The following is a 15,319-nucleotide window of genomic DNA, read 5'->3' as shown; positions in this document are numbered from 1 at the left end:
AGTTTTACTTCCTGGCTTGCTGGAGTTGGTGTGCTGAAGTTGGAGTTCGGAGTTGCTGCTGGAGATTGTTGTTTGCTGTTTTTGGGTGTATGCTTTCTTCATTATCATATTGCCATTTGGTTTGTACCTTCCTATCCTTCCCTTTCTTCCTCTCTACCCATGGTGAATGTTTTTGTATGTAAGTTGCTTTTTGTTATCCCTGTTTATCTTATGCGTATATACACTAACATATCTGTCTCAGGCCTCCTGGGGGAGGCGACAGCTTAGGACATTATCAGGAGCGTAGTAGGGTAGCAGACTCAGGCCTCTCTACCTTTAAGAGGACCCCCAGGACAGTGATAGTTAGGGTCCCAGTCCCAAGGATAGTTTGAGGCTCCCCTTCCTTACCGAAAACCGTCACAGCGTGACAACTTAGGAATTTTTTTTCAGTGTGTTTATTTCCATCTTTTCGGTTTTGCAGCTGATAAAGCAGCAAGGAGGAAGTAAAGGACTGTAATAATTCAAGTTTCTCCCTATTCCTAATTAAATGAATTAAGTGTTTACATTCTAATGTAAAAGATTTCAGTAAAGCCGCTCTGTTCCTAATGGGGCCATTTGCAATTTCGATCTCTCCTGTTTTCTAATTTACTAATAATCAGTTATCATTATTTCCCATGTTACGGATGTAGCTGAACTGTGCACCGATCCTGATCCTCATGTCAAATCCTTCAGCTCAAATAAATAGCACCACTTCTCCCTTCCATTATTTCACTATTATGGCCAAATCTAAAATTGCAGTAAATTGCAAAGATATTGATTTAAAAAATCAGTGATAATGATAAAGCTTATTAACTAGGAAGTTCTGTTTATAGACAGAATCCTTGTCACTTTCTGTTTAGATGAAATATTCAAGGTATTTAACAATATTTCTTTTATGTGTCCAATTATCTCTATTTATCCCCTCTTACAATTGCAAAATCATCAGGGAAGAAGTATAGGACTGCAGTAGTTGTAAGATCAGCAGGGATGAAGTAAAGGACTGCAGTAGTTGTAAGATCAGCAGGGAGGAAGTAAAGGACTGCAGTAGTTGCATCATCTATTGCACGTTCTGGTTTTCTGACCTATTGCTACGTCCTGACTATCCTTTCTGTCTAAACCCCGTGGTACTGTATTGCTATCTGGTGCTTTGACCCTGGCTTCGTCTGGTTTCTGTCTCTGTCTATGCCCCTTGGTAACATTGTCCTGTAGTTACCTTTCTAGGAGTTTCCCTGCAGCTCCTAGATCTGTGGAGCTTAGGCCACGCCCCCAGCAGGCATGTGCTTCAGGTCCTGATACTCTGAAGCACGCATCGTCACTGCTGCTGCCCTGCTCCACAGGTATCTTTGAGTACTGTCTTTGTACTCAGGACACCCGCACTGGCTCAGTGAGCAAGTGCAGTGCGGTGTTCCTGACAATCAGGGTGGAAGTAAAGGACTGTAGTAGTTGCAAGATCAGCAGGGAGGAAGAAAAGGACTGTAGTAGTTGCAAGATCAGTAGGGAGGAAGTAAAGGACTGCAGTAGTTGCAAGATCAGCAGGGATGAAGTAAAGGACGGCAGTAGTTGCAAGATCAGCAGGGAGGAAGTAAAGGACTGCAGTAGTTGCAAGATCAGCAGGGAGGAAGTAAAGGACTGCAGTAGTTGCAAGATCAGCAGGGAGGAAGTAAAGGACTGTAGTAGTTGCAAGATCAGCAGGGAGGAAGTTAAGGACTGCTGGAGTTTTAAGTTGAAGTGTGCAGACTACAAATGAATGAAGTTACAAATTGCATGTCCTAAAAGATTATTAAATGGATCACATTGCACTTTAAAGGGTCTGGCTGACCCTTTAAGACAAATGTGAGCTTTTGGTTATTTACACATCGGAGCACCGTGCCACATAACATTTGGACTCTTCCCCAATTTTGAGTCTACCACTAATGCAAACAACCTCTTATGGAAATATAACATATGGATGTGACCCCACAAGGCAATAAAAGAGCTGAGGAACTCATCCATTGTTCTTCAGTATGACTTCTTCGAAATGAAGCCAATTGGAGATGGACAGAGCCGCAGGACCCTCGTTCCAGGGTCATAAACTTATTTATCACTTATTGGAAGAAGTTCAAAACTTTTTAAAGATCTGGGGAGCAGCGTCATGGTCCGATCCTTTGTACACTGATGTCCTCCAGGAGTGGTGGAGAATGCCGTGCACAGGGTCAGTGGGTGCTACGTAGAGAAGTTACATTTCAGCAGTTTCATCTGCAGTTTTTTCCATCTTCTTTTTCCAGATCTCATCACATTAACCTTGGTGCGCAAAATGCTCACTTCAAAGGTCAGGCAAGCCAAGATATTAAAGCAAATGGGGTTCATCTATCACCTGGCATGAAACTTCATCTTGTGCAGTCTTGTAGGCGCCTTGTTATTCACAGATTTCTATTATTTTCCATGTGTTTTCTAGAACAAATAATGTAACATGTCGATTCCTGGAGAGTATAACATACCAGATTCAATTACGACTTACAAGAAATACCACCACTATCGGACTTACTGATGATAACGCCGCGGCTTCTGTGGAATCCAAAGTAGCTCGACGTTCCAGACTGCGGAATAAGACGACGGAAAAAGAAAAGGTAAAATCAGAAAATATTCATCTTTGAGGTCTGAAGTTGGCGAAGATCAATGATCGCTTAGAACGCCACGCTAATTGTGACCAGCAATGTCATCTGTTACATTCGTCTTTTCTTATTAAAATGAGATAAATGTAAAAACAATCACTAATTTGTAACGAGTGAAATTAATTAAATTGATGATTGTGAGGAGGGAGATGCAGCAGCAGTGCTTCTGCCTTAAAATATGTAAGACAAAAGCTGGGAGATGAGATGGAGGTCAGATAGAGGTCATATAACACAGCTTGTAAATCACAGCCGGTAGCGCTCCTCTGTAAGTCTGGTCAGTGTTCTGAAAGTTTCCATTTCCTCTGCTTCAGTCACTTCCTACTTGTTAGGTCTCAATCACACATCCGTTTCACGTACCCAGGGTACACTATGAGGTCAATCACATGTCCGATTTATCTTTTATCGATTTAACATATCTGTGTTATATACTGTATGTATAGATGTTATCAGTCATTAGACAGTAGGGGGAGGAGGTGAGCTGTGACATTTATTGTGAATGGTGGATCCTGTGTTATCTACTGTACAGTTGTGGCCAAAAGTATTGACACCCCTGCAATTCTGTTAGATAATACTCAGTTTCTTCCTGAAAATGATTGCAAACACAAATTCTTTGGTATTATTATCTTCATTTAATTTGTCTTAAATGAAAAAACACAAAAAGAATTGTCCTAAAGCCAAATTGGATATAATTCCACACAAAACATAAAAAAGAGGATGGACAAAAGTATTGGCACTGTTCGAAAAATCATGTGATGCTTCTCTAATTTGTGTAATTGACAGCACCTGTAACTTACCTGTGGCACCTAACAGGTGTTGGCAATAACTAAATCACACTTGCAGCCAGTTGACATGGATTAAAGTTGACTCAACCTCTGTCCTGTGTCCTTGTGTGTACCACATCGAGCATGGAGAAAAGAAAGAAGACCAAAGAACTGACTGAGGACTTGAGAAACCAAATTGTGAGGAAGCATGAGCAATCTCAAGGCTACAAGTCCATCTCCAAAGACCTGAATGTTCCTGTGTCTACCGTGCGCAGTGTCATCAAGAAGTTTAAAGCCCATGGCACTGTGGCTAACCTCCCTAGATGTGGACGGAAAAGAAAAATTGACAAGAGATTTCAACGCAAGATTGTGCGGATGTTGGATAAAGAACCTCGACTAACATCCAAACAAGTTCAAGCTGCCTGCAGTCCGAGGGTACAACAGTGTCAACCCGTACTATCCGTCGGCGTCTGAATGAAAAGGGACTGTATGGTAGGAGACCCAGGAAGACCCCACTTCTTACCCCGAAACATAAAAAAGCCAGGCTGGAGTTTGCCAAAACTTACCTGAAAAAGCCTAAAACGTTTTGGAAGAATGTTCTCCTGTCAGATGAGACAAAAGTAGAGCTTTTTAGGCAAAGGCATCAACATAGAGTTTACAGGAGAAAAAAAAAGGCATTCAAAGAAAAGAACACGGTCCCTACAGTCAAACATGGCGGAAGTTCCCTGATGTTTTGGGGTTGTTTTGCTGCCTCTGGCACTGGACTGCTTGACCGTGTGCATGGCATTATGAAGTCTGAAGATTACCAACAAATTTTGCAGCATAATGTAGGGCCCAGTGTGAGAAAGCTGGGTCTCCCTCAGAGGTCATGGGTCTTCCAGCAGGACAATGACCCAAAACACACTTCAAAAAGCACTAGAAAATGGTTTGAGAGAAAGCACTGGAGACTTCTAAGGTGGCCAGCAATGAGTCCAGACCTGAATCCCATAGAACACCTGTGGAGAGATCTAAAAATGGCAGTTTGGAGAAGGCACCCTTCAAATATCAGGGACCTGGAGCAGTTTGCCAAAGAAGAATGGTCTAAAATTCCAGCAGAGCATTGTAAGAAACTCATTGATGGTTACGGAGGTGGTTGGTCGCAGTTAGTTTGGCTAAAGGTTGTGCAAGCAAGTATTAGGCTGAGGGTGCCAATACTTTTGTCTGGCCCATTTTTGGAGTTTTGTGTGAAATGATCAATGTTTTGCTTTTTGCTTCATTCTCTTTTGTGTTTTCTCATTTAAGACAAATTAAATGAAGATAATAATACCAAAGAATTTGTGTTTGCAATCATTTTCAGGAAGAAACTGAGTATTATCTGACAGAATTGCAGGGGTGTCAATACTTTTGGCCACAACTGTATATAGAAGTGTGAGAACAACACCAGGTAACATTGTAGTTTCATAGAGTTTGCACTAGATTGTGCAACACATGCCCCAAACCAGGGAAATAACCAATTCCATATATACTACATAATAAGGAGAAAAAGGAGTATTGCGGTTTAAAGAAAGGTATTTTTATTAAATATACATTATAGAGGATAGGTACAAAAAAATGTATATGTTAAAAAGTGCACAAGGTTGGTAATATGGGACCACCGGTGCCAAACACCCACCAAAGGGAGACAGAAGCACTTGTTCAATGAGGTAGATAATAAGATGCATGTGACATAATAGTCTAAAAAAATTTTGGGGCTAAGAACAGCACTTTGGCTGGATCCAAAGAACCCTATCGCGCGTTTCGCTTATTAGACCATTGCTTTCTCAAGGTATCCCCCTGAGGAGGAGGTGAGCTGTGAAATCACGTATTGTGACTGTACCAAAGAAAAGAATAGCCCCACGCCCTCTTGAGGAAGCGACCATTATGCTCGCGAAACGCGCGTTGGGGATCGTGACTGTTCTTATGGGTAATTACCGCTTTATCTTTTACACTTCTTGCTACCGCATATCGTTCAATGACAGCTACATTCGTGATAAATACAATTCTGTGACAGATACATGGTTTAGCCTGGGTGAATTCACTCAATCCCTCACAATTCATGTGGGTCAATGGTTTGATCCATCTCATTACTTCTCCATGAGGCTATATAATAAGATAATTGATAGTGGTTGTTATCTATTTTCCGATATATGCTTGTCTGGCTGCTTATTTTCGGTCATTCTTGTGGATCACATTATTCTTCGTACATGTTTAGAATTTTTAAATATTTTTGCCATTGATATTTATTAGATATATTTTGGATCAATAAAATTGGCCCATCTTTAATCTATGGTGACTCAGGTTCTCCTTTTCTTTGGTATAAGGCATTTTTGAGTCAATTTATTTGTGACTATTGTGGTTAACTATATTCTGGTGTTCTATATTCATCACGTATTGTGACTGGTGGATCCTGTGTCATCTGCTGTATATAAAGGAGACACCAGTAGAGTTGAGCGATACCGTCCGATACTTCAAAGTATCGGATCGGAATGGATCGGCCGATCTTAAAAAAAAGTATCGGTATCGCCGATTCCGATACCGGAAGTCCCATTCAAGTCTATGGGACTTCCGGTATCGGAATAAGAAAAATCCTGTTTTTCCCTTGTACAGCCTCTCTGGGGTCTGTACGGGCCTTTTGGGGGGCTGTGCCGGCCTGCCAGGGGGTCTGTGCAGGCTCCGGTGGGCTGTGCCGGCCTGCCGGGGGGCTGTGCCGGCCTGCCGGGGGGCTGTGCAGGCTTCGGGGGTCTGTGCAGGCATCGTCCGATGGGACTACAAGTCCCATCGGGCGATGCCTGCTACCATGACAGTGATTGACACATTAGCCAATGATGGGACAGTAGTAGTCCCATCATCCGGCTAATGTGTTGAATGTAAAAAAAAAAAAAAAAAATTACATGCTACATACATACAACATGCATACTACATACATGCTACATTCATACTACAGACTACATGCATGCTACATACATACTACATACATACTACATGCTACATACATACCACATATATACTACATACATACTACATACAATACATTCATACAATACATACATAGACATACAGTACATATAACATAGAGTAACATACTTACCAATACTTGTCACATTGTTCCCCGAAGCCATTGTCTTTTACGGAATAAATATTAACATAACAAACCACAAAAATACTCACCCACGATCCGAAGCAGTCCACGAGTGTGTCCCACGACGATCTTGGGTAGAGAACTGCAGCATCAGCTGTTGCTGCCGTTCTCTACGGGCTGCAGGAATCCAATGACGGAAGGTAGGTATCCTTCCGCACTGTATTCCTCCGCCACTTAAAAAAAAAAAAGTCCCTAGTCTCACTTTATGCCATTGCTGTGTGGGAAATTCCCACGCAGCAATGGCATAAAGTGAGACTAGGGACTTTTTTTTTTTTTAAGTGGCGGAGGAATACAGTGCGGAAGGATACCTACCTTCCGTCATTGGATTCCTGCAGCCCGTAGAGAACGGCAGCAACAGCTGATGCTGCAGTTCTCTACCCAAGATCGTCGTGGGACACACTCGTGGACTGCTTCGGATCGTGGGTGAGTATTTTTGTGGTTTGTTATGTTAATATTTATTCCGTAAAAGACAATGGCTTCGGGGAACAATGTGACAAGTATTGGTAAGTATGTTACTCTATGTTATATGTACTGTATGTCTATGTATGTATTGTATGAATGTATTGTATGTAGTATGTATGTAGTATATATGTGGTATGTATGTAGCATGTAGTATGTATGTAGCATGCATGTAGTATGTATGTAGTATATATGTAGTATGTATGTAGCATGTATGTATGTAGCATGCATGTAGTATATATGTAGTATGTATGTAGCATGTAGTATGTATGTAGTATGTATGTAGCATGTAGTATGTATGTAGTATATATGTGTTATGTATGTAGTATGTATGTAGTATGTATGTAGTATGTATGTGGTATATATGTGGTATGTATGTGGTATGTATGTAGTATGTATGTAGCATACATGTAGTATGTATGTAGTATGTATGTAGTATTTTTTTTTTTTTTTTTAACATTTAACACATTAGCCGGATGATGGGACTACTACTGTCCCATCATTGGCTAATGTGTCAATCACTGTCATGGTAGCAGGCATCGCCAGATGGGACTTGTAGTCCCATCGGACGATGCTTGCACAGACCCCCGGACATCAGCACAGCCCCCCGGCAGGCCGGCACAGCCCCCCGGCAGGCCGGCACAGACCCCCACAGGGTGCACAGACCACCGGCAGGCCGGCACAGCCCCCCGGCAGGCCGGTACAGACCCCCACAGGGTGCACAGACCACCGGCAGGCCGGCACAGCCCCCCGGCAGGCCGGTACAGACCCCGGGCAGTCCACACAGCCCCCCGGCAGGCCGGCACAGCCCCCCGGCAGGCCGGCAGAGACCCCCGGAAGGCCCGAAATGACGGCGCATCATGATGCGCACACACCGCGCATCATGATGACGTCAGGCTGTCAATCAACTTTGAACTTCCGATTCCGATGCCGACTTCCGATATTGAAAAAATATCGGAAGTCGGTATCGGAATTCCGATACAGCAAGTATCGGCCGATACCCGATACTTGCGGTATCGGAATGCTCAACACTAGACACCAGTCATTGTAATCCTGCCTCTGATGAAGGAAACTGCTGAAAACTCTCCCTGAAAGGAGTTTAAAAATGCAGGATTACTATTTTTTTTCTTTTTTAATAAAGATGATAATATGAAGCAAAAACACATCAAAAAATGTAAAATAAAAATACATGTAGTGCAACACCCTGGATTTAGGCAATCAGTAATTCGCTAATGCTCGCGTCTGTGTAATGCACTGTAACTAATATCCCGGATTCCATCTCGGACCGCCCTTATAATGCCGGGAGGTCCCTCTGCTGGTGGCGTTTACTGGATCAGTATGTATAATAATTACTATAGTGGGGCTTGTGGATTCCCTCCTGCCTTTATTATTGCACGACTGGTGAACGATAGGATAAACGCTACCAGGAAGAGTCAGAGCGTGCAGGAATATCACTAGTGGCGCCCCCCAGAGGTCGTCTCAGGGACGTGTAACGTGGCACACACCGAGTCACCGGGGAGTGCGTCGTCTCTGGGAGAACACGGTGGCCGCTCTGAAAGACGCACATGTTACATGGAGAAAAACAAGAGCCTCAGCTCCAACATCGAAGCGGCGAGGCCTCGAATCTTGTAAACACATCTCACCGCGTCCCACCGGAGCGTCTGCCGCACGCTGCCGCCAGTCATACTGCATCTATCACTAGTCCGTGTCTTCCAGAAAGACGGAAAAGAAGAAATCGGAAGGAAACCGCAGATAATAAAACTATCGATCAATCCCAATATTCGCTTCTTAATCTCACGGCCTTTTAGGCTTCTTTAACCCCTTCACCCCCAAGGGTGGTTTGCACGTTCATGACCGGGCCAATTTTTACAATTCTGAACACTGTCCCTTTATGAGGTCATAACTCTGAAACGCTTCCATGGATCCCGGTGATTCTGACATTGTTTTCTCGTGACATATTGTACTTCATGCTAGTGGTAAAATTTCATTCAAATAACTTGTGTTTATTTGTGAGTAAAACGGAAATTTGGCGAAAATTTTGAAAATTTCGCAATTTTCCAACTTTGAATTTTTATGCCCTTAAATCACAGAGATACGGCACACAAAAAACTTGATAACTAACATTTCCCACATGTTTACTTTACATCAGCACAATTTTGGAACCAAAATTGTTTTTTGTTAGGAAGTTATAAGGTGTGATGTACCATGTCTGCAAGATATGTTTTCTGTTGGAATGTGCTACAAATCCTCCATTTTGTGAGAAGCTGTCTGCCAGTGTCTCAGTTACATTGCACACTGCAGCAGCTTCCCTTCCCCCAAGTGCCATAAACCAACTTCCTGTCACAACATTTGGCTTCTCTCAGCTGAAAGAGAAAAAGTGCAGGAGATAAACTCTTTGTTTGAAATCAGGAGTTAGAAGTAAACCTTTAAGAGCCTGCCCTGCAAAAACCGTACCAAGTAGAGATATGAAAATCATATTTTTGTAACCTGAGCGGTCCCAGCTTCGATGCCGCGTATCTTTCGAAGTTCTACCCTGTCCAGAACATGAGATATGATTTGTCCCCAAATGGACGGTCATATCGCATAGATGTTTGATGTTTTCTTGATGGGCTCATTACGCTGGGAAACATGATACCACTGATGAGTCCATACCAGCTTCTCCCATAAAGTTATAGCTAATCTAAGTTTTGTAGCCAAAACATAACTTGGATGAGAGAGGTGGGATCAACCCAGAATGCACCTCTCCGTGATGTCACATAGGAAAGTCTATAAGGCATTCCCTGGGCAAACCAGCACAGAAGAGCTCCAATCCTTGTGCTGAGCAGAACCCAGATGAGTGGAGACGTGCAGCTCCGCCTCCACCCCCCTTAAAGCCACATGGGATGCCTAACAACAACTGACTAAATGTGAGTGTACCTTCTCCTTTCATCCACTTTGTTTTATACTTGTCTAATGTACATATTTTATGTCTCAATTTTATAGCAACTTTTATCTGTAATCACTGTCCTCTTTCGGAAAATAAATGATTTAATATTTAGCCTGTCTCCATGCTCTAAGAATCGAACTATACGCCTTTGATAGATAATCGCTACTAATTCAAGGGGTTTGCCACGGACCCTCTTAATTTAACACTGTGAATTAAGTAACCGTGACTGGTGGCAGCACGTTGTGTACGGCTATTGCGGCTTGCTGGCAGTCTAGAAGGGTCTTGTATGGCTGAATGAGGGGCTGTGGCCACAGCTGATAATTCCCTTACTGCAGAAGCCTAATTGCCGGTTCACAACAGGCAGCCCGTCCGGCGACTAATTATCCTAGGTGCAGTTCCCTGACTGACCTGAGGGTAAGGGGGGGCGCCGGAGAGCTGCGAGTTCCAAAGTGGAACTGAGAAAGTGGGATATACATAAATCCCCGCAGTACTTGGAAGATTGATAGCAGTGGCGGGGCATCCAAATTAAACTCCCCCTGCGGCAAATTGTAGAGCGAGAGTAGCTTGCTGGATATTTTTGTCACATGGTGCCAGTGGTGGGATAACTAAGATAAGCCCCAACTGTGCCTGTGATAGCCGTGTGCCGGCAGTGTGTCTCGTCCCTCCGTCCGCTGATACACCCGTGTCAGTGGTGGGACTGTGACATAGTGGTGACACAGGGTCCGCTGTCCGTCGCGTTTTGGTGGCAGCGGGACCCCCGTTAGTCGCCTCCGTATTTGGACGAACGGCGGTGGGCCATTCGTCACATAAGGGTTAAAATTGACCAGCGATTTCTCATTTTTACAACACCATTTTATTTTTAGGACCACATCACATTTGAAGCCACTTTGAGGGGTCTATATGATAGAAAATACCCAAAAGTGACACCATTCTAAAAACTGCACCCCTTAAGGTGCTCAAAACCACATTCAAGAAGTTTATTAACCCTTTAGGTGCGTCACAGGAATTTTTTTGAATATTTAAAAAAAAATGAACATCTAACTTTTTTTCACAAAAAAAATATTTCAGGTTCAATTTTTTTTATTCTACCAAGGGTAACAGGAGAAATTGGACTGCAAAAGTTATTGTGCAATTTGTCCTGAGTACGCTGATACCTGATATGTGGGGGGGAACGACTGTTTCGGCGCATGGCAGAGATCAGAATGGAAGGAGCGCCGTTTGACTTTTTCACTGCAAAATTGGCTGGAATTCAGATCGGACGCCATGTCACGTTTGAAGAGTCCCTGATGTACCTAAACAGTGGAAACCCCCTACAAATGACACCATTTTGGAAACTAGACCCCCTAAGGAACTTATCTAGATGTGTGGTGAGAACTTTGAACCCCCAAGGGCTTCACAGAAGTTTATAACATAAAGCCGTACAATTAAAAAATCATATTTTTTCCACAAAAATGATCTTTTCACCCTCAATTCTTATTTTTCCAAGGGTAACAGGACCCTAAAAGTTATTGTGCAATTTGTCCTGAGTACGCTGATACCCCACATGTGGGGGTAAACCACTATTTGGGCGCATGGCAGAGCTCAGAAGGGAAGCAGCGCCATTTGACGTTTTTGGCTGGAATTGAGATCGGACACCATGTCGCGATTGGAAAACCCCTGATGTACCTAAACAGTGGAAACCCCCCACAAATGACCCCATTTTGAAAACTAGACCCCCTAAGGAACTTATCTAGATGTGAGGTGAGCACTTTGAACCCCCAAGGGCTTCACAGAAATTTATAATGCCAGGGCATGAAAATAAAAAAATCGTATTTTTTCCACAAACATGATCAATTAGTCCCCATTTTTTTTATTTTCCCAAGGGTAACAGGAGAAATTGAACCCCAAAAGTTGTTGTCCAATTTGTCCTGAGTACGCTGATACCCCATATGTGGGAGAAAACTACTGTATGGACACACGTCGGGGCTCGGAAGGGAAGTAGTGACGTTTTGGAATGCAGACTTTGATGGAATGGTCTGAGGGTGTCATGTGCATTTGGAGAGCCCCTGATGTACCTAAACTATTGAAACTCCCCACAAGTGACCCCATTTTGTACATTAGACCCCCCACGGAACTTATCTAGATGTGTGGTGAGCACTTTGAACCCCCAAGTGCTTCACAGAAGTTTATAACGCTCGGACGTGAAAATAAAAAAATCATTTTTTTCCACAAAAATGATATTTTTGCCCCCAATTTTTTATTTTCATAAGGGTAACAGGAGAAATTGGACCCCAAAAATTGTTTTGCAATTTGTCCTGAGTAGGCTGATACCCTACATGTGGGGGTAAAACACTGTTTGGGCGCATGGCAGAGCTCGGAAGGGAAGGAGCACCATTTGACTTTTTCAACTCAGAATTGGCTGGAATTGAGATCAGACGCCATGTTGCATTTGGAGAGCCCCTGATGTGCCCAAACAGTGGAAACCCCCCAATTCTAACTCCAACCCGAACCCCAACACACTCCTAACCCTAATCTCAGCCCTAACCCTAACCCTAGCCCTAACCCTAACCGTAATGGAAAAATGGAAATAAATACATTTTTTTAATTTTATTATTTTTCCCTAACTAAGGGGGTGATATCGGGGGGTTTGATTTACTATTTATGGCGGTTTTTATGTTTGGCAGCTGTCGCACGCTAAAAGACGCTTTTTATTGTAAAAATAGTTTTTGCATCACCACATATTGAGAGCTATAATTTTTCCGTATTTTGACCCACCGAGTGATATGAGGTCTTATTTTTTGCGGGACGAGTTGACGTTTTTATTGGTACCATTTTCGGGCACGTGATGTTTTTTGATTGCTTTTTATTCCGATTTTTGGGAGGCAGAATAAACAAAAACCAGCGTTTCATGAATTTCTTTTGGGGGGGTGCGTTTACACCATTCCGCATGCGGTAAAATTGATAAAGCGGTTTTATTCTTCGGGTCAGTACGGTTACAGCGATACCTCATTTAGGTCGTTTTTTATGTTTTGGCGGTTTTATGCAATGAAAACTATTTTATAAAAAAAAATAATTATTTTTGCATCGCTTTATTCTGCGAGCTATAACTTTTTTATTTTTTCGCTGATGATGCTGTGTGGTGGCTCATTTTTTGCGGGACAAGATGACGTTTTCAGCGGTACCATGGATATTTATATGCGTCTTTTTGATCGCACGTTATTACACTTTTTGTTTGGCAGTATGATAATAAATCATTATTTTTTGCTTCGTTTTTTATTTTTATTTTTTAAGGGGTTCGCTAAAGGGGTTAAATAATGGGACAGTTTTATAGGGCGGGTCGTTACGGACGTGGCGATACCTAATATGTGTACTTTTATTTTTTTTTTTATTCCCAAAAAATGGATTTATTTGGGGGAATAATTTTTTTTTTTTCTAATTTATTTGGCGATTTTTTTTTTAAAATTATTTTAACACTTTTTTTAATTTTTTTTTTAACTTTATTAAATAGTCCCAGGTGGGACATCACTGTCCTGTGACAGATCGCTGATCTGTCACATCACAGATCACTGTGACAGATCAGCAATCTGTCACAGGCAGTGCAGAAGGCTTCCTCGTGCCTGCGCTTTTCAGGAAAGGAGCCCCCCGCAGCAGCGCTGCACATTGCGCTGCCGTGGGGGGGCTCAGGGAAGCACGGAGGGAGCCCCCTCCCTGCCGATGCTTCCCTTTAACCCCCGGTACACCGCGAACATTGTTTGATCGCGGTGTGCAAGGGGTTAACGTGTCGGGGGCGGTCCGTGACCACCCCTGACACATTGTGCCGGTGTCAGCTGTGATAATCAGCTGACACCCGGCGGCGATTAGCGGCGCTCACCACGTGGGCGCTGCTGATCGCGGTAGACGTACTATCCCGTCCATGGGCATAGGGGCCAGGGGCCCATGGACGGGATAGTACGTCGGATGTCAGGAAGGGGTTAAATCACAGAGATACGGCACACAAAAAAACTTAATAAGTAACATTTCACATATGTTTACTTTACATCAGCACAATTTGGGAACCAAAATTTTTTTTTCTTAGGAAGTTATAAGGGTTAAAAGTTGACCAGAGATTTCTCATTTTTGCAACACCATTTTATTTTTAGGGACCACATCACATTTGAAGCCACTTTGAGGGGTCTATATGATAGAAAATCCCCAAAAGTGACACCATTCTAAAAACTGCACTCCTCAAGGTGCTCAAAACCAGATTCAAGAAGTGTATTAACCCTTCAGGTGCTTTACAATTGCAATTTGTCCTTAGTATGCTGATACCTGATATGTGGGGGGGAACCACTGTTTCGGAACATGGCAGGGCTCAGAAGGGAAGGAGCGCCGTTTGACTTTTTCAATGCAAAATTGGCTGGAATTTAGATCAGATGCCATGTCACGTTTGGAGAGCCCCTGATGTACCTAAACAGTGGAAACCCCCCACAAATGACCCCATTTTGAAAACTAGACCACCCCAAGAAACTTATCTAGATGTGTGGTGAGAACTTTGAACCCACAAGGGCTTCACAGAAGTTTATAATGCCAGGGCGTGAAAATAAAAAAATCATATTTTTTCCACAAACATGATCTTTTAGTCCCCAATTTTTTATTTTCCCAAGGGTAACAGGAGAAATTATACCCCAAAAGTTGTTGTGCAATTTGTCCTGAGTATGCTGATACCTCATATGTGGGAGAAAACTACTGTATGGGCACACGTCGGGGCTCGGAAGGGAAGTAGTGACGTTTTGTAATGCAGACTTTGATGGAATGGTCTGCGGGTGTCATGTCGCATTTGGAGAGCCTCTGATGTGCCTAAACTGGTGAGCACTTTGAACCCCCAAGTGACTCACAGAAGTTTATAACGCCCGGGCGTGAAAATAAAAAAAATCATATTTTTTTTCACAAATATTATATTTTTGCCCCTAATTTTTTATTTTCCTAAGGGTAACAGGCGAAATTAGTCCCCAAAAGTTGTTTTGCAAATTGTCCTGAGTACGCTGATACCTCATATGTGGGGGTAAAACACTGTTTGGGTGCATGGCAGAGCTCGGAAGGGAAGGAGCACCATTTGACTTTTTCAACTCAGAATTGGCTGGAATTGAGATCAGACGCCATGTTGCATTTGGAGAGCCCCTGATGTGCCCAAACAGTGGAAACCCCCAATTCTAACTCCAACCCGAACCCCAACACACCCCTAACCCTAATCTCAGCCCTAACCATAACCCTAATGGGAAAATGGAAATAAATACATTTTTTTTATTTTATTATTTTTCCCTTACTAAGGGGGTGATAACGGGGGGTTTGATTTACTATTTATGGCTGTTTTTATGTTTGGCATGATTTT

General features: G+C 42.8%; 1 protein-coding gene across 1 annotated transcript in view; it reads right to left on the bottom strand.

Annotated features, from left to right (window-relative positions):
- Positions 1 to 8,731, bottom strand: part of LOC141074309 (L-gulonolactone oxidase-like) — a 326,928-nt gene extending 318,197 nt beyond the window's left edge. The window contains exons 1-3 of the mRNA XM_073561938.1: positions 8,690 to 8,731; positions 8,471 to 8,598; positions 2,543 to 2,594 (exon numbers count right to left, since the gene is read on the bottom strand). Coding sequence (XP_073418039.1) covers positions 2,543 to 2,594; positions 8,471 to 8,598; positions 8,690 to 8,731 — 222 coding nt within the window. The remainder of the gene's footprint in view (positions 1 to 2,542; positions 2,595 to 8,470; positions 8,599 to 8,689) is intronic.
- Between the last annotated feature and the right edge of the window lie 6,588 nt (positions 8,732 to 15,319).

This window comes from Dendrobates tinctorius, unplaced genomic scaffold (assembly GCF_039654945.1).
Source record: "Dendrobates tinctorius isolate UK_male_01 unplaced genomic scaffold, ASM3965494v1 ptg000332l, whole genome shotgun sequence".
Lineage (NCBI taxonomy): Eukaryota > Metazoa > Chordata > Amphibia > Anura > Dendrobatidae > Dendrobates > Dendrobates tinctorius.
Note: the sequence above shows the minus strand (reverse complement) of the source record. Positions and strands in the feature narration are given on the sequence as shown.